The 26436-nt window shown below is 39.0% G+C and overlaps 1 protein-coding gene across 1 annotated transcript in view; it reads right to left on the bottom strand.

The window, feature by feature from the left end:
* Positions 1 to 26436, bottom strand: part of FAM151B (family with sequence similarity 151 member B) — a 33278-nt gene that overhangs the window by 6240 nt on the left and 602 nt on the right. The window contains exons 2-4 of the mRNA XM_086412792.1: positions 21086 to 21211; positions 9343 to 9508; positions 2189 to 2406 (exon numbers count right to left, since the gene is read on the bottom strand). Coding sequence (XP_086268918.1) covers positions 2189 to 2406; positions 9343 to 9508; positions 21086 to 21211 — 510 coding nt within the window. The remainder of the gene's footprint in view (positions 1 to 2188; positions 2407 to 9342; positions 9509 to 21085; positions 21212 to 26436) is intronic.

The following is a 26436-nucleotide window of genomic DNA, read 5'->3' as shown; positions in this document are numbered from 1 at the left end:
AACCCAGGTCTCCTGCATTGCAGGCAGACACTTTACCATCTGAGCCACCAGGGAAGGATAAAAATTAAATTATATATGAATATGTAAATTCATAGGTAGTTCACTAAAATTTCCATTCGGATTCAGAGAAAGTAGTATAACACTTAATGCAGGAAAATATTTTGAGTGGGATGCAGATAAAAAAATTACATCTAAAGTCATGTCACAAGTGAACGAGAGCAAATCAAGCAAAAAAATTGAAACCTTAGAAAAGAATTGATTAATCTATCAAGTACAAAAAAGGAAATGTTGGCAGTATATATATGTATATATATATATATAATTTAAAATTCTAAGGCTCTGCATCATTAATATACTCTATAAACTTAGATTTTCCACTTGTGTTAAGCTTTCTTTTCCAGGAAAAAGATGGTTGCTAGGTACTTACGAGCTATTTAAGTAATAATTAACTTCAATTTTTTTTTAAATGTGGGGACTAGTCCAAATTACTTACACATTTTTTTCTAAAATAGAAATAGTATTTGAATTGGCTTTTATATGTGTGTTTTGTGTTTTAAATCAAGTTTAGACATTGTGGAAAATATATCTGCCTATTTATAAACAGCTTCAGAAAAAAAATGTATATTTTAAAAATAACCCCTAAACTCTATCAAAAGTAGGTTGAAAAAGTATTGGTCTGTAAAGGAACAATTTACTAAAAGCCTATAGTAGCTAAATTCCTCATGAAAGAAGGGAAAGGTCTGCTTTCCTTTAAAATCTGGAAAATTGTACCTTTTTAATTAGAAAAAGGGGCTGCTAACATACGCTATTACTTACATTACTACAAACATAAACTCTCTTTCCTAAAATTTGTAGCATAAGAAGTAAGGGAAGATAAAGCACACGGTGGTAATGACTGTCTGCCAGCAGGGGAAAAGTAGCCTGGAAACATTCAACACCAACATGACTTAAAGACCCAGACATGGTTTAATTCAGTTCAAGCCTGAGATTAAAGTCAGAGTTAGACTAAACTGTGACTAAAAAGAGATCAGAAGCAGGATGGAAGCTATTAAATCATTTCTAGTTTACCTTCTTCAAACACTTTGAATTATAGGCTATATCCTTTACTGACACTAATACAATGATTAGAAAATTAAAATAGAACAAATTTAAAGTATACCGTTTTTCTCTCGATTATATCAATTGCTGGTCCAGGGGTTATAACCTAAATGTCACTACGCAACCAGATAGCAGTTACTCTAATCTCATGTTAGATTTTAAAACTTTACATCTAAAGACAGTAATAGCAAATAAGTAAATTTTAAAATGCTATAAACATAAAATAAAGGCTAACATTTCCATAAACTCTAAATATTTTCTTGGTTAATTATTTTTACCATGTGTTCAGGTGTCCCAGAGCATCTGATTTTACTGGATCCCTGACTTAGATCCCTAATTAGTGATCTTATTGGACAATCACTCAATAGGGATGTATGAAGAAAAAGATGAATCCAAATAGTGTAATAAATTTCATCCAGGAAAAATAAGCCGAATATCAGGTCCATCGAAAAGAGTACATGAAGAGAAAGAAGAAATTTCCCAGAGAGGAAAGTCTCGTGGCCTCCCACACGCTCTGTCTAGCCTGAGGGCATGAGGGCACCAAGCTTCTTTCCTAGCAGTCTACATTTCGAGGACCTTCTAAGATCAAGGGAACAGAATCCGTGCTCTTCAGCCACACACCCCCTACTTCTGGCCTTGCTGTTGCTACTGCTGCTAAGTCACTTCAGTCGTGTCCAACTCTGTGCGACCCCATAGATGGCAGCCCACATCACTTAAAAAGATTTTATTACCACTTCTTTATCTTTCATCCAACAGAGAGAGTTTGCTTCAAAGGAAAAGGAAAAAAAGAGTATAGAATGCTCTACAAGTACAAAGAGACCAACTCAGAATTTGCAGAATGTAAAGAGGCAGCTTTGGTTATTCTAGACCTTGCAAATAAATATTTTCTGTGGGAGCCTGGTGACCAAAATGTCGCCAGTGAACGAGATCTATCTGAAATAGCAGAAGGAAGAGTCATACACACATCTTTAGGGCCAGATCTTTCTCTCTATTAGGCTCTTGGGTTTATAGAACGTGGTTTTGGTTTTGTATTAAAGGTATTATTTTTATATCTGAATGTATAAAAGGAACACATATTTTAAATTATCACCTTCATTGACTTTCTCAGGATGCCATCCTGTTGTCCAACCCAAGGAAAACGTCACATCTGGAGAGAAGGATGTCACAGTGTCTATAAAAGGTTTTGCATCCACTACTCTGCTGTTTCCATTTGGACCAGGAAGAACATCAGCATTAATCCACACTGGACGCTTCAGATGCCTCTTGACATTTTCCAAGAGCATCATGGATGGTTCTACAGCTGCCAAACTAAAAACAATTTGTTGTCAATGAGATACATTCCTAAAGTAAAAGTAAAGTTCTTTTAGACTAGTGGCTTTATTCATAATAAGAGTATAATATCATAATGCTTGAATTAAATAAAATCAAAGATTTAGATATCACCAGAGGGGAAAGTTAACATGTGTCATATCTTAAAATACTGATTTATACTTATTATTCAAGAAAGTACTTAAAAGGTTCTATAAATGTATGAATAATGCCATTACCTGTAGATAGAGGTTTCAAAACCCTGTATTATGATCACTCTGTATAAAAACAATTTAAGAAAAGACACAAACATTCACTCATCAAAGAATGTATAAACAGGATTTAAAATTAAACATACTCACAACCTGCAAATTCCAGTTTATGAAAATACACAAAGTGCACTCAGACACCATGTCTTTAGCACTGGCTACTGACCTTGGGAAAAAGAGCCTCTTTCCCTTTATGTATTCTTGTGAGAGTCTGGATGCACAAACACATTTCTAAAAACGACTGCAAAATGTAAAATTAAAACATTTCCTTAAAGCTTTTATAAACTTCATTTTTCTCCTCTACTGTAAACATCTTTTCTGAAAACTTGAGACAACTATATTTTAGTTACTTTTAAACTAAAAAGCAACTTCACTCCTTTTACTTCCTGACGTCTTCTTGGACGAATATATTTTGAAATAATAAGGCTTTGAGCAGCCAATATAGTTTTTACTTTTAAAAAATACAAACACAAACTTTATTGGAAAACTACACTACCTGCAATCTTGAATACCTTCTGAATCTTTGAGGCCTATGCATATTTCTCAGAAAATTAGCTTTTAAGGAACACAATTGTCACGTGAGTGTATGTTCCTCGGTTCTTTGTCTGGTCACAACCAAGATTTGGAGCGACGGACATTAAAGCCCTCGGTGCGTCACAGCCCTCCGGTCTTGGACAAATCATGTTATAGCTCTTAGGCAAATCAGTGTTACAGCTCTATTTTATTTACAAGATAGCAGGAGAACCCATCCTCAAAGAGTGAGAGCATGCCAACCCAAAGACTTGAAGAGAAGAGAGTGGAGGAGCGCGCAGGGGAGAGAGAGGGAGAGGGAGAAAGAGTGCACACACGCGGGAGAGAAAGAGAGAGAGAAAGCGCTTTGGCTCCTCCTTTTATATGTTTTTTTCCTCCACCTGGGCCTGCCCTATGCAAATTGGGCTTAGCCAGGAGTGCTGTTTGTTCTACCTGAAGTCTTCACTCTGGTCCTCGGACCTTCCTTTGACCTTCCTTTGTTCTGTTTTCGCGGGCTTTTCCCTTCCTTGTCTTTTAGCCACCGCCATTTTGGACTCCTTTTCCCTATTCTACCTACCTAACACAATGATTGGGGGGACTAAGAATCTGGGAGGTGGATATTGGGAGGGAGAACATGCACCACCCCTTGTCAGTCTTCAACTTTTCCTCTTAATGGACTGAAGTCCTTCTGCCTGTGCTTCCACCTCTCTTCCCTCACTCCTTTTGGGCTTCCTACTTTATGAGCAGAAACTGATAATGTCATCATTGTTGTTCGTTGTGTTCAGTCGCCAGTCACGTCTGACTCTTTGAAACCCCATGGACTGCAGCACAGCAGGCTTCCCTATCCCTCACCATCTCCCGGAGTTTGCCCAAGTTCATGTCGATTGCATCAGTGATGTCATCCAACCATCTCATCCTCTGTTGCCCTCTTTTCCTGCCTTTTCAGTCTTTCCCAGCGTCAGGGTCTTTTCCAATGAGCCAGCTGTTCACATCAGATGACCAGAGTATTGGAGCTTCAGCATCAGTTCTTCCAAAGAGTATTCAGGATTGATTTCCTTTAAAATTGACTGGCTTGATCTCCTTGCTTTCCAAGGGATTCTTAAAAGTCTTCTCCAGCACCACAGTTCGAAAGCATCAATTCTTCGGCGTTCTGCCTTCTTTATAGTTCAGCTCTCAGATCTGTACATGACTACCAGAAAGATCATAGCCTTGACTATATGGACCTTTGTCAGCAAAGTGATGTCTTTGCTTTTTTTTTTTGGTCTTTGCTTTTTAACACACTGTTTAGGTTTGTCATAGCTTTCCTGCCAAGAAGCAATCATCTTCTAATTTCATGGCTGTAGTTATCATTAGCAGTGATTTTAGAGCCCGAGAAGAAAAAATCTGTCACTGCTTCCACCTTTTCCCTTCCATTTGCCATGAAGTGAAAGGACCGGATGCCAGGATCTTTGTTTTTTTAATATTTAGTTTTAAGTTGGCTTTTTCACTGTCCTCCTTCACCCTCATCAGGAGACTCTTTTAAGAATTCCTCTTCGCTCTCTGCCATTAGAGTGGTATCATCAGCATATCTGAGGTTGTTGATATTTCTCCCAGCAATCTTGATTCCAGCTTGTAACTCATCCAGCCTGGCATTTTGCATAATGTGCTCTGTGTATAAGTTAAACAAACAGGGAGACAATAAACAGCCTTTTCGTACTCTTTTCTCAATCCCGAACCACTCAGTTGTTCCATACAGGGTTCTAACTTTTGCTTCTTGACCCAAATATGGGTTCCCCAGGAGACAAGTAAGATGGTCTGGTATTCCCATCTCTCTAAGAGTTTTTCACAGTTTGTTATGATACACACAGTCAAAGACTTTAGCATAGTCAATGAAACAGAGATGGATATTTTTCTGGAATCCCCTTGCTTTCTCTGTGATCCAGCGAATGTTTGCAATTTGATTTCTGGTTCCTCTGTCTTTTCTAAACCCAGTTTGGACATCGGAAGCTCTCAGTTCACGTAATGCTGAAGCCTAGCTTGGAGGACTTTGAGCATAACCTTACTAGCATGGGAGATGAGTGCAACTGTCTGGTGGTTTGAACATTCTTTAGTACTACCCTTCTTTGGATTGGGATGAGGACTGACCTTTTCCAGCCACTGCTGGGTTTTCCAAATTTGCTGACATACTGAGTGCAGCACTTTCATAGCATCATCTTTTAGGATTTTAAATAGCTCTGCAAGGATTCCATCATCTCCACTGACTTTATTGGTAGCAGCACTTTCTAAGGCCCACTTGATTTTATACTCCACAGTGTTGGGCTCTGAGTGAGAGATTACACCATCGTCATTAGCTGGGTCATTAAACTCTTTTTTTGTACAGTTCTATGTATTCTTTCCATCTCTTCTTGATCTCTTCTGCTTCTATAGGGTCATATTTATTAATGAGCAAGGATACTGTTCACTAAAACCAGAGGAAATCAGCCTCTCTTGAACTCTGCTCCCATGTAATAAGCTGCTTTTTTTCTCATTCTTATACCCCTGAAATGCAGGCCCTAGATTATAGTGGGTTAAAAAACTCTAACGCAGGACCTAACAGATTCTAATATAGATGCTGTCATTTCTCTGTCTCAAATGCTTTCTGCCTTGAATGGTATCAATGCTGTGTTAAAAACCACAATTCTGAGATCTGGCCAACTGTACTACCTACAAAATTCCCTCATTTTTAGTACCTTGTACCTATTACAAGGTACTTAAGTAACTTGTACTATTACTCCGAAGCTTGCTTACCTATTACCTGTACCTATTACAAGGTACTTAAGCAACTTATACCTATTACTCCAAAGCTTGCTTGTCTGAAAGTCCCACAGCAGCAGCTAAGTGCCGGTGGGGTTCTGCTCTTCAGAAGTGGAGCAGAAGGAAACCTTAAACTAATCCACACATGTCTTACAGCTGACCTCCTCTCCTTTTCTAGAAATGATTCTGCTTTCTTAAGAAATCTGGTGTCTGTGCAGTTGGGTTAATCACTAACTTCCCGTTTATATTCAACAGGAAGCTTCTTAGCCTTTCTCAATTTAGTAAACTGACATTAGACTGTTTAATGATGGCTCGCCATCTAATAATATATAGTCTCAGCACATTCTCCCCCAAACTGATATTGCAACAGCATATATTAGGTGTCTACCATGTGCAAAGCACTGCACAGTCAAACATAAAGAGCTAAGACACAGAACATAATGAAGTAAGATTTTAATATACTTTTAAATATTTTTATTTAATATTTAACTATTTAATATTTTAATTATTAACTATTAATGAAATAGTATAACTATTAATATTTAACTATTTAATATTTTAATATTCTTTTACAAGTAAATGTTTTAATTATCACTAATGCAAAAGACTATAGTACCGCCACTTTCCCTTTCCAATACAAAAAACAAAACCTATATTAAGAAAAAAATTTCTGGAACTTTACAAAATAATTACAAAATTCTTCTGGAAGAGTAAATGTGGTTGCTGCCAAGTCGCTTCAGTCGTGTCCGACTCTGTGTGACCCCATGGACTGCAGCCTACCAGGCTTCTCTGTCCATGGGATTCTCCAGGCAAGAACACTGGAGTGGGTTGCCATTTCCTTCTCCAATGCATGAAAGTGGAAAGTGAAAGTGAAGTCGCTCAGTCGTGTCCGACCCTCAGCGACTCCATGGACTGCAGCTCACCAGGCTCCTCCATCCATGGGATTTACCAGGCAACAGTACTGGAGTGGGGTGCCATTGCCTTCTCCGTAAATGTGGAGGAAACGCCATATTTGGGTAGGAAAAAAAAGAAGACTGAGGATAAACTTTTGCCCAACAGCAAAATACAATGTTTACTACAAAGAATAATATACTATATTCCTAGCCTGGAAGACTCAATGTGTAAATATTTTAAAATAACAATTCTCTCCCAATTAATCTATATATTCCTTTGTTCCTATATCTGGAGGATGAGAATAGAAAGAACCTACGTCTCAGGATTGTTATAAAGATTAAACGAATTAACACTGAATGCTCTTAGACCATGGAGGAGGAAATGGCAACCACTCCAGTGTTCTCACCTGGAAAAATCCCATGGACAGAGGAGCCTGGCAGACGACAGTCCCTAGGGTCACAATGAATCAGACAGAACTGAGCGACTGAGCACGCTCTTACTCTTAGAACTGTGTCTGACACACAGTATGTGTTTACATAATTGTTAGTTAAATTCATTCCCCTTCAAGTATGTATGATCAGAAAACATGCAAAATCTTTTTCTAATGGCACAGCCTTTTACTGGTGACTGTTAGCATTTAGGAATGAATGAGCTGATCTGACTGGTGAGGAGTCAAAGTATATACTACATACAGAACAAGTCTACGGGCAATGGTAAACATTAAAAAAAAGGAAACTGAGCATGTGAGAAGACAAGGAGATCTAAAGTTTTGTTCGCCAAGCATTAAGGATTAAATACTTTATTTCATGGTCCCTGGTGGCTCAGTCGGCAAAGAATACACTTGTAATGTAGGAAACCACCTGCAATGCAGGAGATACTGGTTCAATCCCTGCAAAGAGTCAGACACAACTGAGTGACTAAACCAGCATCACAGAGAACACTGGACTGGCTCTAGGAAACCTGGAATCTGGTCCTAGCTCAGCTCTCAAGTTTAGCTGTTGTTACGTAACCTTTTCAGGACTAAGTTCCTTTGTCAATAAAATGGAGTTGGACTATTCACCATTCTAAAAGCTTTAAGATTTTACAATAGCTTTCACTCACAGTATAAAGAGGTTTACTAGTATATTTAGCCCCACAACAAATGAAAAGGCAAGGAGATCTAAAGTTTTGCTCACCGAGTATTAATGATTAAATACTTATTAGGTTTTTTAAAACCCTATGAATAAGATTTCCAATCCTTATTCATTTCTTGAGATGATTCAATTTTAAAATACTGTTCAAAGATAAATTTTAAAATACTGTTCACATCCTAGATTCTCATAGCAGTTGCCTTCATGGGTCTCATGAAGAGCTTTTACGGTGTCACAATAAATCCCTGGCTCTACCTATAATTTTTACACTGCCAAAATACCACAAAAGTAAAACTTTCCATGATGGTCACAGAGAAGGAAATGATACTTAATCTTGCTCTCTTCATTATCAGTGTTTCTAAAACATTATTTTTAAGAAACTCTTCAGTAATTAAAGAATTCTAAATAATTTCCCAAATATAATAACACAAATCAAGTAGGAAATGCATTAACTAACCCAACTACTGCCAACTCTCTCTCAGACTACTTCTTAATGAAAGTAACATCTTAAACGTATTGTTCTATGGACTTGTGGACTTGTATTGCTCTATGACTTCCCTGGTGTCTCAGACAGTAAAGCGTCTGCCTATAAAGCAGGAGACCTGGGATCAATCCCTGGGTCAGGACGCTCCTCTGGAGAAGGAAATGGCAACCCACTCCAGTACTCTTGGCAGGAAAATCCCATGGACGGAGGAGCCTGGTGGGCTACAGTTCATGGGGTTGCGAAGAGTCAGACACAACTGAGTGACTTCACTTTCTTTCTAATGGATTTGTGGACATAGTGGGGGAAGGAGAGGGTGAGACAAATTGAGAGAGTAACACTGAAATATATACACTGCTATGTGCAAAACAGATAGTAATGGGAAGCTGCTGTGTAACACAGGGAGCTCAGCTCGGTGGCCTGTGATGACCTAGAAGAGTGGGACGGTGGGGGACAGGAAAGTTCAAGAGAACTTATATATATATATATACACATACACATACAGCTTATTCATTTCATTGTACAGCGGAAACTAACACAACATTGTAAAGGAATTATCCTCCAATTAAAATTTTTAAAAGTTATTGGGAGTTATTCACATAGAAAAAAAAATTTACCATTCTATTATTACAATGGTCAGTTATGATAAATTCCTTTATAAAAATTAACTTAAGTTTAGCCTCAAAACGTTCCCAAGAAACAATATTAGCAGACAACTCTGTGGATCTTTGGTCCATTCCTGAAAAATAAAATTTGCAATTCTATTTTCAATTTAGATAAAGTATAAAGTTACTTAGGTACAGATATATGAAGTTACTGATTTTTTTCCCTTATTGTTATTCTATAACAACCAGGAGACTGAACATGTTTGTACAAATACCTCTTAAAATCCAGCTTTATGCCTTTATTGGTTTTAATAACTTCAGCCAGCCATTCCTGTAAAGTATTATCACTGTTTATTTCTGGAGGATGGGCCATGATTGGCTGGCCATGTTCTGATCCATCCCTTGGAAGAATGACATCGGCCTCTATCATATGAGCAGTACCTGTTCACATAAAAGAATCTGTGTTAGTGTTAATAGAGACTACAGCAGATGGCATGTCCAGTATCCTTTGGAGGAAGATAAAAAGGAGGAAAGAAAATAATATTTACTGAGAAATAACTAAGTGCCAGGTACTATGTCAGGCCTTGCACGTTGCCCTTGTTTGTTAGTCATGAGCAAACAGGTGGTTAGGAGTTAAATATCTTTGCCTAGGTCACACTCAAACTGTTGTCCTAATGAATTTCTTCCCAGTACACAGCAAAGTGAGGTGTGTACTCACCTTCATAAGTGAGTTCATAAGTATTTGTTGAAGCTTCTGAGAACACAAATAGTACTTTTATCTTCTCATTCCTGAAATTAGAAACTATAGGTGTTTATTGTTTATGTTTGAAACTATGCTATAGATTCAATTCTTTGACCCAAAGCTTAGCTACTATGTAGAAGCGCACATCCCCGGAATGGGTAAGAAGCTTCACTAGTCACTGAGTGTGACTGAGCAGGCTTTAGTGGACTACCTTCAAAGATGTCTGACAACAATCCTGCTATCTTCTCATCTCTTTTTCCTCCCCTTGCGTCTGGGTTGGTTTTGTGACTTGCTTTGACCAACAAAAGAAAGTTGAAGCAAAACTGTCAGTTCTAGGCTTAGCTCTTAAAAGGTCTGGCAGCTTCTGCTTCTGTCCTCTGGAAAGCCAGTTACCACATAAAGAAGTTCAGGTAAGAATTCTGAAGACTCAGAAACCACATAGAGAGAGAGAAGTCACACAGAAAAAAACTAAGGCTTCATGCCTGACAGACAGCATTAGGTCTCTGACACGGGAGTGAGGCCATTGCAAAATTTCCAGGCCTAGCTGAGCAACTAGCCAAGTGCAGCAACATGTCCTCATCCTATTCCACATGGAAGAGAAGAACCACTATCTGACCCACAAAATCAGCAAAGATAATAAATCCCTGTTATTTGAAGCCACTAAGTTTGGGAGGTAATTTATTACACAGTATTAGAAAACAAGCAGAAATAGTTATCTGGAAGCGGGGCACTGGCATAAGAAAAACCTGAAATGTGTGACACGGGCTTTGGAATCCAGTAGATTCTAGAAAGGCACTGTTAACAGAGGTTGGAAGAGCAATGAGAAAATTATTTTTACATCATGGTGAAACTTCTGGCAACACTGGCACATGTAGCAACTGGTGGAAGATAGATAGGATACCTAATGGGTTTGTGGATTTAGCTAAGGAGGTTTCCAGGCAGAATGTTGAAAGCGTTAATTGGCTTCTTTTAGTTCCTATGATAAAAGATGGGAAGAAAGAGCTGAGTTAAATAATTAGCTGTTTAGATTTTAAGCAACATAAAGAGGAAATATTTCCAGATCAGAACTCGTGTGAGTTAGAAAATAAAACCACTCTCTCCATCTGGCGAAAGATTCTCAAAGGAAGAGAAAGCCTCAGTCCAAAAGTCAAGTCCAGGATGCTGCTAGTAAACTATAGCCTCAGGATCAAGGCCAAATCAAGGATACAACTACAGGACACTTTATTAAGACCTGAGAAATATGGAGCCTTGGGTACCAATACAGCTAGATAAAAGAATTTATAGAATCTTAAAGGTGTTATCCCATAGCACCCTAACTAGCAAACCAAAGCAGACAGAGACCTGCCTCAAAGAGATTTGGCAGTAAGGCTTTTGACTAAAGGGATGGTTTATAACTTGATATATAAAAATCCCAGTACATTTTTAATAGAGCTGTTATAGACTTGGACCTGAAAAAAGAGAGAGAGTTAAAATGAAAAGAGGTCTGTTGTTGCTGTTGCTCAGTTGCTAAGCCATGTCCGACTCTTTGCAACCCCATCAACTGCAGCATGCCAACCTCCTCTGTCCTCCACTATCTCCTGCAGTTCGCTCAAATTCATGTTCATTGAGTCAGTGATGCTATCTAACCATCTCATCCTCTGCCACTCCCTTCTTTGGCCTTCAACCTTTCCCAGCATAAGAGTCTTTTCTAATGAGTCAGCTCTTCATATCAGGTGGCCAAAGTATTGGAGCTTCAGCTTCAGCATCAGTCCTTCCAATGAATATTCAGGACTGATTTCCTTTAAGATTGACTGGTTTGATCTCCTTGCAGTCCAAGGGACTCTCAAGAGTCTTCTCCAACACCACAATTTGAAAGAATCAATTCTTTAGCACTCAGTCTTCTTTATGGTGCAACTCTCACATCCATACATGACTACTGGAAAAACCATAGCTTTGACTAGATGGACTTTTGTCAGCAAAGTGATGTCTCTGCTTTTTAATACACTGTCTAGGCTTGGCACAGCTTTCCTTTCAAGAAGTAAGCATCTTTTAATTTCATCACTGCGATCACCATCTGCAGTGATTTTGGAGCCCAAGAAAATAAAATCTGTCACTGCTTCCACTTTTTCCTCTTCTATTTACCATGAAGTGATGGGACTGGTTGCCATGATTTTAGTTTTTCAAATGTTGAGTTTTAAACCAGCTTTTTCACTCTCCTCTTTTACCCTCATCAAGAGGTTTTCTCATTCCTCTTTGTTTTCTGCAATTAGAGTCGTATGAGCTGCATATCTGAGGTTGTTGTTATTTCTGCTGGCAATCTTGATTCCAACTTGTGATCTATCCAGGCTGGCATTTCACATGATGTACTCTGCATAGAAGTTAAATAAGCAGGGTGACAATATACAGTCTTGACATACTCCTTTCCCAACGTGGAACCAGTCCGTTGTTCCATGACAGGTTCTAACTGTTGCTTCTTGACCCGCATACAGGTTTCTCAGGAGGCAGGTAAGGTGGTCTGGTATTCCCATCTCTTTAAGAATTTTCCAAAGTTTGTTGTGATCTACACCATCAAAGGCTTTAACGTAGTCAATGAAGCAGAAGTAGATGTTTTTTCTGGAAATCCTTTGCTTTCTCTATGATCCAAGGAATGTTGGCAATCTGATCTCTGGTTCCTCTGCCTTTTCTAAACCCAGCTGGTACACCTGGAAGTTCTCAGTTTATATACTGCTTAAGCCCAGCTTGAAGGATTTTTAAAAGAAGTCTATGAACTCTCCAATTTCTACAGGCAGGAAATAGGCTGAAAAAGCTACTCAGCTGCACATACAGGTGATTTTCCAATAAGTGCATGAAGAGATGCTCAACATCATTAATCTTCAGGGAAATGCAAATCTAAACTACAATGAGATACCAACTCACAAATGCTAGGATGACTATAATGAAAAAGACAGACAATAACTAATGCTGACAAGGACATGGGGAAATTGGAAACATCATTCACTTTGCTGGTGAGAATATAAGAACCCACTCAGCTGCTTCAGAAAAGCTTGGCAGTTTCTCAAAAAAAGTTAAACAGAGCTATATCTAAGATGAAATAGGTCAAGCTTCTGTCTAGTTTTATAAGTCACACAAACATGATTTCTCAGTAAAGTGGTATTTAGTATAACATATGTAGGCATTCTATCTTGTCTATCAGTGCAGTTGTAAAGGAACACATAGGCTTTCAAATTCCTTAAAAGTAATAGTCAGTTTCTCCATTTATTAACTCCATTCATTTCCCATGAGTAGAAAAAAAAATCACTAAATGGCAGTGGCAAGAGTCTCAGGCTCCATATAAATTATGTTCCTGATGGTTTCTTTTAAGAATAAGAATGGAAGCCATGTAGTAAGGGCAACAAATCATGGTGGCTTGGACTAGGGTGAAGATAACAGAGATAGAGAGATGTGGACTAATTCAAAATGTATTTTGGAATAGAATTACAATGTCCAATAGAGTAGATACAACAACAACAAAAAAAAAGACAAAGAATAGATGACTCCCAGATTTCTGGCTTAAGAATATATGCAGATTATGGTGCCACTTACTGAGAGAGGAAGGATCATAGGAAATACAGGTTAGCAGACACAATTAAGAATGTGATGGACATTCAGTTCAGTTCAGTCACTCAGTTGGGTCTGACTCTTTGCGACCCCATGGACTGCCGCACACCAGGTCTCCCTGTCCATCACCAACTCCCTGAGCTTATTCAAACTCATGTCCATCAGGTCAGTGATACCATCCAACCATCGATCCTCTGTCGTTCCCTTCTCCTCCTGCCTTCAATCTTTCCCAGTATCAGCATCTTTTCTAGTGAGTTATCCGCATCAGGTGGCCAAAGTACTGGAGCTTCAGCTTCAGCATCAGTCCTTCCAATGAATATTCAGGACATATTTCCTTTAGGATTGACTGGTTTGATCTCCTTGCAGTCCAAGGGACTCTCAAGAGTCTTCTCCAACACCACAGTTCAAAAGCATCAATTCTATGGTGCTCAGTTCTCTTTACAGTCCAACTCTCATACCCATACATGACTACTGGAAAAACCAAAGCTTTGACTAGACAGACCTTTGTTGGCAAAGTAATGTCTCTGCTTTTTAACATGCTGTCTAGGTTGGTCATAACTTTTCTTTCAAGGAGCAACCGTCTTTTAATTTCATGGCTGCAATCACCATCTGCTCTGATTTTGGAGCCCTAAAACATAAAGTCTCTCACTGTTTCCCTTGTTTCCCCATCTATTTGCCATGAAGTGATTGGACCTGATGCCATGATCTTAGTTTTCTGAATGTTGAGTTTTAAGCCAACTTCTTCACCCTTCTCTTTCACTTTCATCAAGAGGCTCTTTAGTTTTTCTTCACTTTCTGTCATGAGGGTGGCGTCATCTGTATATCTGAGGTTGTTGATATTTCTCCCGGCAATCTTGATTCCATTTTGTGCTTCATCCAGCCTGGCATTTCTTGTGATGTACTCTGCATATAAGTTAAGTAAGCAGGGTGACAATATACAGCCTTGACATACTCCTTTCCTGATTTGGAACCAGTCTGTTGTTCCATGTCCAGTTCTAACTGTTGCTTCTTGACCTGCAAACAGATTTCTCAGGAGGCAGGTCAGGTGGTCTGGTATTCCCATCTCTTTCAGAATTTTCCACAGTTTGTTGTGATCCACACAGTCAAAGGCTTTGGCATAATCAATAAAGCAGATGTTTTTTTGGAACTCTCTTGATTTTTTGATGATCCAACAAATGTTGGCTATCTGATCTCTAGTTCCTCTGCCTTTTCTAAATCCAGCTTGAACATCTGGAAGTTCACGGTTCACGTCCTGTTGAAGCTTGGCTTGGAGAATTTTGAGCATTACTTTACTAGCATGTGAGATGAGTGCAATTGTACGGTAGTTTGAGCATTCTTTAGGATTGTCTTTCTTTGGGATTGGAATGAAAACTGACCTTTTCCAGTCGTGTGGCCACTGCCGAGTTTTCCAAATTTGCTGGCATATGGAGTGTAGCACTTTCACAGCATCATCCTTTAGGATTTGAAATAGCTCAACTGGAATTCCATCACCTCCACTAGCTTTGTTCTTAGTGATGCTTCCTAAGGCCCATTTGACTTTGCATTCCAGGATGTCTGGCTCTAGGTCAGTGACCACACCATCGTGATTATCTAAGTCATGAAGCTCTTTTTTGTACAGTTCTTCTGTGTATTCTTGCCACCTCTTCTTATATATCTTCTGCTTCTGTTAGGTCCATACCATATCTGTCCTTTATTGTGCCTATCTTCGCATGAAATGTTCCTTTGGTATCTCTAATTTTCTAGTCCCTAGTGTTTCCCATTCTATTGTTTTCCTCTATTTCTTTGCATTGATCACTGAGGAAGGCTTTCTTATCTCTCCTTGCTATTCTTTGGAACTCTGCATTCAGATGCTTATATCTTTCCTTTTCTCCTTTGCCTTTCGCTGCTCTTCTTTTCACAGCTATTTGTAAGGCCTCCTCAGACAACCATTTGGCCTTTTTGCACTTCTTTTTCTTGGGAATGGTCTTGATCCCTGCCTCCTGTACGATGTCATGAACCTCCGTCCATAGTTCTTCAGGCTATCTATCAGATCTAATCCCTTGAATCTATTTGTCACTTCTACTGTATAATCGTAAGGGATTTGATTTAGGTCATACCTGAATGGTCTCATGGTTTTCCCTACTTTCTTCAATTTAAGTCTGAATTTGGCAATAAGGAGTTCATGATCTGAGCCACAGTCAGCTCCTGGTCTTGTTTCTGCTGACTGTATAGAGCTTTTCCATCTTTGGCTGCAAAGAATATCATCAATCTGATTTCGGTGTTGACCATCTGGTGATGTCCATGTGTAAAGTCGTCTCTTGTGTTGTTGGAAGAGGGTGTTTGCTATGACCAGTGCATTCTCTTGGCAAAACTCTTTTAGTCTTTGCCCTGCTTCATTCTGTACTCCAAGGCCAAATTTGCCTGTTACTCCAGTTATCTCTTGAATTCACACTTTTGCATTCCAGTCCCCTTTAATGAAAAGGACATCTTATTTGGGTTTTAGTTCTAAAAGGTAGTGTAGGTCTTCATAGAACTGTTCAACTTCAGCTTTTTCAGCATTACTGGTTGGGGCACAGACTTGGATTACTGTGATATTGAATGGTTTACCTTGGAAACAAACAGAGATCACCCTGTCATTTTTGAAACTGCATCCAACCACTGCATTTCAGACTCTTTTGTCAACTGTGAGGGCTACTCCATTTTTTCTAAGGAATTCTTGCCCACAGTAGTAGATATAATGGTCATTTGAGTTAAATTCACACATTCCGGTCCATTTTAGTTCACTGATTCCTAAAATGTTGATGTTCACTCTTGCAATCTCCTGTCTGACCACTTCTGCCTTGATTCATGGACCTAACATTCCACGTTCCTATGCAATATTGTTCCTTACATCAGACTTTGCTTCCATAACCAGTCACATCCACAACTGGGTGTTGTTTTTAAATGCTTTGACTCCATCTCTTCATTCATTCTGGAACTATTTCTCCACTGTTCTCCAGTAGCATATTGGGCACATACCAACATGGGGAGTTCATCTTTCACTGTCCTATCTTTTTGCCTTTTCATACTGTTCATGGGGTTCTCAAGGCAAGAACTGAAGTGGTTTGCCATTCCCTTCACCAGTGGACCACGTTTTGTCAGAACTCTCCACCATGACCCATCTGTCTTGGGTGGCCGACAGGGCATGGCTCACAGTTTTATTGAGTTTAGACAAGGCTGTTGTCCATGTGATCAGTTTGATTAGTTTTCTGTGATTGTGGTATCCATTCTGTCTGCCCTCTGATGGATGAGAATAAGAGACTTATGGAAGTTTCCTGATGGAGACTGACTGAGCGGGAAACTGGGTCTTGTTCTGATGAGTGGGGCCACACTCAGTAAATCTTTAATCCAATTTTCTGTTGATGCACAGTTCAGTTCAGTTCAGTCGCTCAGTAGTGTCTGACTCTTTGTGACCCCATAAATCGCAGCACACCAGGCCTCCCTGTCCATCACCAACTCCCAGAGTTCACCCAGACTCACGTCCATCCAGTCAGTGATGCCATCCAGCCATCTCACCCTCTGTCGTCCCCGTCTCCTCCTGCCCCCAATCCCTCCCAGCATCAGGGTCTTTTCCAATGAGTCAACTCTTCGCATGAGGTGGCCAAAGTATTGGAGTTTCAGCTTTAGCATCATTCCTTCCAAAGAAACACCAGGGTTGATCTCCTTCACAATGGACTGATTGGATCTTCTTGAAGTCCAAGGGACTCTCAAGAGTCTTCTCCAACACCACAGTTCAAAAGCATCAATTCTTCAGCGCTCAGCCTTCTTCACAGTCCAACTCTCACATGCATACATGACCACAGGAAAAACCATAGCTTTGACTAGACGGACCTTTGTTGGCAAAGTAATGTCTCTGCTTTTGAATATGCTATCTAGGTTGGTCATAACTTTCCTTCCAAGGAGTAAGCGTGAAGAAAAGAGCAAATAAAAAGTTGTATAGACTAGTGCTCAGAAGAGAGGGAAGCCTGGCCTGGAGACATGTATGTGAGATGCCCAGCCTCTCTCGCTATTCTCCCACCAATTGCTGTTGGGTAGAAGGCTTTTGAAGGTCAGGGTATGCCTCTGCTTTGGGAGACTGCCTGGTCACCATGTTTCCCATCTCAGGGAGAGTCACAGGAAGAAGTCTGCACATCAAGATTAACACTCCAACCACAGGAGCCCCAACTTTTGACAAGAGCCAGACAATATGTTTATAGAAATGAAGTTAAAATTATCTATCTTGCTTATACTGTTTACATCCCTAATGCAACAATTTACTATATTTTTATTAATACATTTAGTTGATGACTATAGTCACACTTTTCCTAAATGTTACAAAGGTTTTTTAAAAATACTACATTTTTTATTCTCAAAGAGATTTAATAATTTCTATTTTTAACCAGCATTTCTTTTAATATACATTTTAAAAATCTACATGCAGAAATGTTATAACAAAAAATAACATCATATGTAATAACTTTTGTAAACAATTTTGCTTATTCCGAGATCAGCTGTGCTGACGATGCAACTCTTACGTCCACAAATGGCACTCCTACATTGTTCCTCCTGTACTTTGCTTTAAATCACAGACATTGTTGAAAATCCAATATCACATATTAATGAAAACAGAAACAGCTTCATTAATAACAGTTGTACTAAATTTAAATATTCTGGAAGAAATGAGATAAAGCAGTGTAATACATGTCTCCAAGAACCTGTTTTTTTTCCTTTGTGTTTGAAAGAAATTGCTAGATTAGCCAGGACTGAAAAAAGGGACTTGATAAAAAGTACACCCCAAATTATAAAACTTGGGGTTCTGGTTGACTAGGAGAAAGTAAAGAGGATATTATCTGAAAACTAAGTAACCTATGAAAAATTCCCAGATCAACAGCAGACTGCAGCAATTGGAAATGACTTCCATTGATTATTTTTAAAACAAGGCTAGAAGTAGTCATATTTAATTAAATTATTTCTAGGTCTGAGACTTCTACATTTACTATTACAAACCATAAAATTTTTACAGATTGCTTCCAAATTTTTACCTGTTACATAGAAATCCAATTTATTTTCTGCTTTGATTTTTATATTGTCAAAAGGTTGAGATTGTCTATATCAACCTATGAATAACAATCATTTAGCTGTAGAATCTTTTTGATTTTCTAAATATAAAACTATATTGTCTGCAAATAATAGATACATTTCTTCCTATTCTTTTATTTTTAAAAATTGATATATAATTCACAAGCTATAAAATTACTCTTTTAAAGCATACCATTTAGTGGTTTTCAGAATATTCAGAAGGTTGTGTAATGATCATGCGTGCGTGTGTGCTCAGTCACTTCGGTCATGTCCGACTCTTTGCAACGTTATGGACTGTAGTATGCCAGGCTCCTCTGTCCATGGGATTCTCCAGGCAAGAACACTGGAGTGGGTTGCCATGCTCTCCTCCAAGGATCTTCCAGATTCAGGGATTGAGTCCGTTTCTCTAACATCTCCTGCACTGGCAGTGCCGTTCTTTACCACTAGTTCAGTTCAGTCGCTCAGTCGTGTCCGATTCTTTGTGACCCCATGAATCGCAGCACGCCAGGCCTCCCTGTCCATCACCAACTCCCAGAGTTCACCCAGACTCACGTCCATCCAGTCAGTGATGCCATCCAGCCATCTCATCCTCTGTCTTCCCCTTCTCCTCCTGCCCCCAACCCCTCCCAGCATCAGAGTCTTTTCCAATGAGTCAACTCTTTGCATGAGGTGGCCAAAGTACTGGAGTTTCAGCTTTAGCATCAGTCTTTGCAATGAACATCCAGGACTGATCTCCTTCAGGATGGACTGGTTGGACCTCCTTGCAGTCCAAGGGACTCTCAAGAGTCTTCTCCAACACCACAGTTCAAAAGCATCAATTCTTTGGCGCTCAGCTTTCTTCACAGTCCAACTCTCACATCTATACATGACCACTGGAAAAGCCATAGCCTTGACTAGACAGACCTTTGTTGGCAAAGTAATATCTCTGCTTTTGAATATGCTATCTAGGTTGGTCATAACTTTCCTTCCAAGGAGTAAGCGTCTTTTAATTTCATGGCTGAAATCACCATCTGCAGTGATTTTGGAGCCCCCCAAAAATAAAGTCTGACACTGTTTCCACTGTTTCCCCATCTATTTCCCATGAAGTGATGGGACCGGATGCCATGATCTTCGTTTTCTGAATGTTGAGCTTTAAGCCAACTTTTTCACTCTCCTTTTTCACTTTAATCAAGAGGCTTTTTAGCTCCTCTTCACTTTCTGCCATAAGGGTGGTGTCATCTGCATATCTGAGGTTATTGATATTTCTCCCGGCAATCTTGATTCCAGCTTGTGCTTCTTCCAGCCCAGCGTTTCTCATGACGTACTCTGCGTATAAGTTAAATAAGCAGGGTGACAATATACAACCTTGACGTACTCCTTTTCCTATTTGGAACCAGTCTGTTGTTCCATGTCCAGTTCTAACTGTTGCTTCCTGACCTGCATACAGGTTTCTCAAGAGGCAGGTCAGGTGGTCTGGTATTCCCATCTCTTAAAGAATTTTCCACAGTTTATTGTGATCCATACAGTTGAAGGCTTTGGCATAGTCAATAAAACAGAAATAGATGTTTTTCAGGAACTCTCTTGCTTTATCGATGATCCAGCGGATATTGGCAATTTGATCTCTGGTTCCTCTGCCTTTTCTAAGACCACTAGAGCCACCTGGAAAGCCCTGTGCAACCATCATCACCATCTAATTCCAGAAAATTTTATCATTCCAAAATGAAACCTGTACCCAATAGCATTTACTCCCCAGCCCCTATTCATTTCAGCTTCAGGAAGCCATTAATCAATGTTTTCCTTAAGCATTGCTTCTGCTAAAATTTATTTATTAAAAAACCAGTGTTAGGTATTATGTGCTAGACACTGTTTTAATTATAAGGCATTAAATATTAGTAGACAAATTTCTTCCCTTTGAAAAGCAACTGAAAATAATAGCTTTTTAATAAAAGAAACTATTCAGATACATTATCCAGATACACAATTGAGTTGGATGTGTAAATTGTGTAAATTTATAAATTTTTACAATAAAATATGAGATTACAAGGAAATCTTTCTGTTGGAACAGGGCACTTCAAGTTATGCCCCATACCTCTGACGATACACCTTCATTCTCTTGCACTGCTGTAGCCAAAATGGGGTACTTCACAGGAAAAGGCTAACTCAACTGCTATAGTGTTCATCTATATAAGATAACAGATGGAGTTAGCAAACCCAAAGGCTTGGTTTCTAGCCCAGGCATAAATACTGCCCAAGGCATTATAAATTAGCATTCAATGGCTTCATTCATCCATTCAACAAATATTTTTGAGCCTCTCCTGAGTAAGCTGTGAAAGACACAGAAATACGTACAACATACAATCTTGATCTTAAACATTTTACTTAAATCACTACTATATATAAGCAAATGTAATAATACATGAGAACTTTAAATAAGGCATAGTAAAGGTAAATCATTTCTGGAAAATGAGAAAATTCTTCCATTAGGAAAATTTGTTCATTTTGTAAATAAAATGAGATCTTTTATAAGAATGTTTATGTTAGCCAAGAATTTACACTTGAATCACCTAAGACTCTGGTACCTGAAAATATGACCAGATTAAAAAAAAAAAATTGAATTCATCTAAGTACAAGGAATACTGACTTACTTCTCAGTGCCTCGTTCACTTGCACCTTGTGGTTAGCTGCATGGTACCAGACGATTTGGGCGCCATCTTCTGTTGTGATCTGGTTATTTCTCAGAAAATATTCCAGTATATTTTCACTCCAAGATCCTAAAATGACAGCATTCATATTAAAAATAATTTTATAGGGTATTTTTAAATAAAAAGGGCACAGCATACGTTGATGGAGAAAAACAAAGCAATAAAACTGAGAAAAGATTTAAAAAAATTAAGAACCAGTATCAAGATGGGCTTCCCAGGTGGCGCTAGTGGTCAAGAATCTGCTTGCCAATGCAAGAGACGCAAGAGATGAGGGTTCGATCCCTGGGTAGGGAAGATCCCCTAGAGGAGGGCATGGCCATCCACTCCAGTATTCTTGCCTGGAGAATCCTATGGACAGTAAAGCCTGGTGGGCTACAGTCTGTAGGGTCACAAAGAGTCGGACATGACTGAAGTGACTCGGCACACATTAAGATGTGACAAGTATAAAGAGATATATATATATATATCAGATCAGATCAGTCACTCAGTCGTGTCCGACTCTTTGCAACCCCATGAATCGCAGCACGCCAGGCCTCCCTGTCCATCACCAACTCCGGGAGCTCACCCAGACTCACGTCCATCCAGTCAGTGATGCCATCCAGCCATCTCGTCCTCTGTCGTCCCCTTCTCCTCCTGCCCCCAATCCCTCCCAGCATCAGAGTCTTTTCCAATGAGTCAACTCTTCGCATGAGGTGGCCAAAGTACTGGAGTTTCAGCTTTAGCATCATTCCTTCCAAAGAAATCCCAGGGCTGATCTCCTTCAGAATGGACTGGTTGGATCTCCTTGCAGTCCAAGGGACTCTCAAGAGTCTTCTCCAACACCACAGTTCAAAAGCATCAATTGTTCGGCGCTCAGCCTTCTTCACAGTCCAACTCTCACATGCATACATGACCACTGGAAAAACCATAGCCTTTACTAGATGAACCTTTGTTGGCAAAGTAATGTCTCTGCTTTTGAATATGCTATCTAGGTTAAATATGCTATAAATGTGGAATAGGAAATGGCAACCCACTCCAGTATTCTTGCTTGTAGGATCCCATGGACAGAGGAGCCTGGCGGGCTAGAGTCCATGGGCTCACAAAGAGTCAGACACGACTGAGTATACACGCACGCATGCTATATATGATGTAAGTAATAATTGGTAAACATTTAGTATAGTCTGAGCCTGAGACATGTAAAGAAAAATGCAGGAAGAAAAAAAACTGTTAAGAAGCAGATATTTTAAAGCAGGAATTTTCACATGGTATCTTCTCCAATTCTAGCCCCATAATTAAGTAAAATGTATGTAAAGCCAAAGCTATATTTAAAACATCAAAATTTTGTAGAACTTAAACTCTCCACCTGAGGCTCCATTCTATATTTATAATAACCATTAGAATTTTAAACTATACATTAAGTATGCGTGCATGCTAAATCGAGTCCGTTGTGTCTGACTCTTTTAGACCCTATGGACTGTAGTCCATTAGGCTCCTCTGTCCATGAGATTCTCCAGGCAAGAATACTGGAGTGGGTTGCCATGCTCTCCTCCAGGAGATCTTTCCCACCCAGGGATCAAACCCACTGTCTCTTACGTCTCCTGCATTGACAGGTAGGTTCTTTACCACTAGCGCCACCTGGGAAGCCCAACATTTAAGCATGCTGCTGCTGCTGTTGCTAAGTCGCTGCAGTCGTGTCCGACTCTGTGCGACCCCATAGACAGCCGCCCATCAGGCTCCCCTGTCCCAAATTATGAGTGTCAGCAACACTTATGAGTGACTAAGTAAATTCTGAGTTAGTATTTTTAGATTTCTCTAGCATGTACAAATATACATAATTCCTGTATCTTTCGACTACTTTTTGGCAGACCAGATTTTTTTTTAATTAGGCATTAAAATGTGTGAGTTAATTAAGACTAAAATACTTGAATCAGTTCTACTCCATATAATGCCATATTCCACTGTAAGTGAAAAGTGTTAGTCACTCAGTCGTGTCTGACTCTTTGCAACCCCTTGGACTGTAGGCCACTAGGCTCTTCTGTCCGTGGGATTCTCCAGGCAAGAATACTGGAGTGGGTTGCCATTTCCTTCTCCAAGGGACGTTCCCAACCCAGGGATCGAACCCTGGTCTCCTGCATTGCAGGCAGATTCTTTACTGTCTGAGCCACCGGGGAAGCCCCCATAACAAGGAGAAAAGGCTGAAAAACAGTAAGAGTTATCTATAACCTTACCTCCCCAATTTTTGTTCATTGTTTTGAACATTTAAGTACCTACCAAATAACTACAGATTCCCTATGCATGACTGTGTGTCTTACATTAATTGTTTATTAATTCTATATAACAACAGTTTAAAAACTTAATGATGGCCATTATAAACTGCTGACAAGACATTGAAAGAAAATAAAATTTGATAAGAGAATGGAGGGGTGTATATAAAAATAACTTCTAAGTAATATTCATGGAACTTAGTGACCACTCTGTGTATTGGGTTACAGAATAAAGAAAGGGGAGAGTTAATTGTGGTATCCACTATCCCCCAAGCAGTCTCTTACAGAAACACACATGTCCCTTTATAGCATATGCATTAGTCACAGACCTTTCAGACTCAGATGAAAGAAAATATATGGTCATCATTTTAAAAATGTTTAACTTATAGATCTTAAAAAGACACAGTAATTATTGGCTAAAACAGAAATGTCCAACAATGGGAAGTAATTAAATCACAGTTTATCCTCATGATAAAATATATAATTGATGTGGCTGTTAAAAATGAAGTTTTTGAGATATGTGACTTCTCTGGCAGTCCAGTGGTTAAGCCTCTGCACTTCCAACGCAGGGGACATGGGTTTGATCTTTGGTTGGGGAACTAAAGATCCCACTAAAGATGTTGTGTGGTGTAGAAAACAAACAAACAAAGAAACAAAAATTAAAAAAAATTCACTCCTATGTTCATAGCAGCACTAGTCACAATAGCCAGGTTATGGAAATAATCTAAATGTCCATGGACAGATGAATGGACAAAGAAAATGTGGCACATATATACAATGGAATACTACTCAGCCATAAAAAGAACAAAATGCCATTTGCAGCAACATGGATGCAACCAGAATGTTACTTAAGAGTTATTTTTATATGCCTGCGTGTCATAATGAAGACCTAGTGCAGACCCCCCTCCCCCAAAAAAAGTCAACTGTTTTCCTATTTACACAGCAATGAGTAAGTGGAAGTTGAAAACACAATAGCATTTACATTAAACCACAAAACCAAAACACTTTGGTATAAAGCTAACAAAATATGTAAAGATCTACATGAGGATAACTGATGAATGAAATCAAAGAAGAATTAAATAAATGGATTGATATTCCATGTTTATGGATAGGAAGACTCACTACTGTCAAGATGTCAGTTCTTCCCAACTTAATCTATAGATTCAAGCAATTCCAATCAAAATCCCACCAAATTATTTTGTGGCTATTAACTAACTGGTCCGAAAGTGTATGTGGAGGGCAAAAACTCAGAATTGTCAATATAATATTGAAGGAGAACAAAGTGATAACTCTATCCAACATCAAGGCTTACTATAAAGCTATAGCAATTAAGACAGTGTTGTTTTGGTGAAAGAATAAATAAATAAGTCAAAGGACCAAAACAGAGAGGCCCCCCAAATAGACCCTCATAAATAGAGGTAACTGATCTTCGATGAAGGCACATAGGCAATACAATGGGGAAAAGACAGCCTTTTCAACAAATTTTTTCTTTTCGAAAAAAAAAAACAACAAAACTAGACACAGAACTCATACCTTCACAAAAATTAACTCAATACAGATCATAGATCTAAGTGTAAAATTCAAAACTATAAAACTCCTACAAGATAACATAGAAGAAAATATAGATGACCTTCAGTACAGCAGACTTTTTAGATATAGCACTAAAGGCACCATCTATGAAAGAAATAATGGATAAGCTGGACTTCATTAACATGAGCAACTTGTGCTCTGCAAAAGATAACATCAAGAGAATGAAAAGACAAGCCACAGACTGGGAGAAATCATTTGCAAAAAACATATATGATAAAAGACTATTAACCTAAATATATAAAGAACTCTTAAAACTCAACAGTAAGAAAACAACCCCATTAAAAAAAAAAGGCGGGGGGGGCAAAGACCTTAACAGACATTTTAACAAAGAAGATAGATGGCAACCATATAAAAAGGTGCTCCACATCACTTTTCATCAAACACAAATTAAAACAACAGGGTATAACTACACACTTATTAAAATGGCCAAAATACAGAACACTAGTATATCAAATGCTGGTGAGGATATGGAGTAATAGGAATCTTCACTCATTGTGTGGGAATGCAAAACGGTATGGTGCTGCTGCTAAGTCGCTTCAGTCGTGTCCGACTCTGTGCGACCCCACAGACGGCAGCCCACCAGGCTCCACCGTCCCTGGGATTCTCCAGGCAAGAATACTGGAATGGGTTGCCGTTTCCTCCTCCAATGCATGAAAGTGAAAAGTGAAAGTGAAGTCGCTCAGTCGTGTCCGACTCTTTGAGACCCCATGGACTGCAGCCTACCAGGCTCCTCTGTCCATGAGATTTTCCAGGCAAGAGCACCGGAGTGGGGTGCCATTGTCTTCTCCGGCAAAACGGTATAGCCACTTTAAAATAAAGCTTGCTGGTTTCTTACTAAGCTAAGTATATTCCAACCATACAATCCAGAAATCACCCCCTTGATACCTACCCAAAGGAGTTGAAAACTTATATCCATACAATAACCTGCATACTAATGTTTTTAGTAGTTTTATTTACAGCACACTTAGGTTTATAGCAGTTTTATTTACAACTGCTGAAACTTGGAAGCAACCAAGATCTCTCTCAGAATATGAACGGATAAACTGTGGTTCACTCACACAACAGAATTATTACTGTTGGCTCTCAAGCTATAAAAGACATGGGGAAAGCTTAAACACACATTACTAAGTGAAAAAAAGCCAATGTGGAGAGCCGATGTACTCTGATTCCAACCACATGACATTCTGGAAAACACAAAAAAAATCTATGGATACAACAGAAAGATCACTGATTTTCAGGGGTTGGGGGGAAGAAGATAAGTAGGTAAAGCACAAAGGATTTTTAGGACAGTGAAACTATTTTGTATGGTACTCTACCATGGACCATGTCATTCATTATATATTTGTCTAAACTCACAGATCTGCATCACCAAGAGTGAACAATGTAAATTATGAACTTTGAGTGATTGTGATACATCAAGGCAGGCTCAGAGTTATAACAAAAGTACCACTCTGAAGAGGA

This window comes from Bos grunniens, chromosome 7 (assembly GCF_055505025.1).
Source record: "Bos grunniens cultivar Pamir isolate PY7600 chromosome 7, Bosgru_T2T1.0, whole genome shotgun sequence".
Taxonomy (NCBI): Eukaryota; Metazoa; Chordata; class Mammalia; order Artiodactyla; family Bovidae; genus Bos; species Bos grunniens.
The sequence above is the reverse complement of the archived record's forward strand: the minus strand, read 5'-3'. Positions and strand labels throughout refer to the sequence as shown.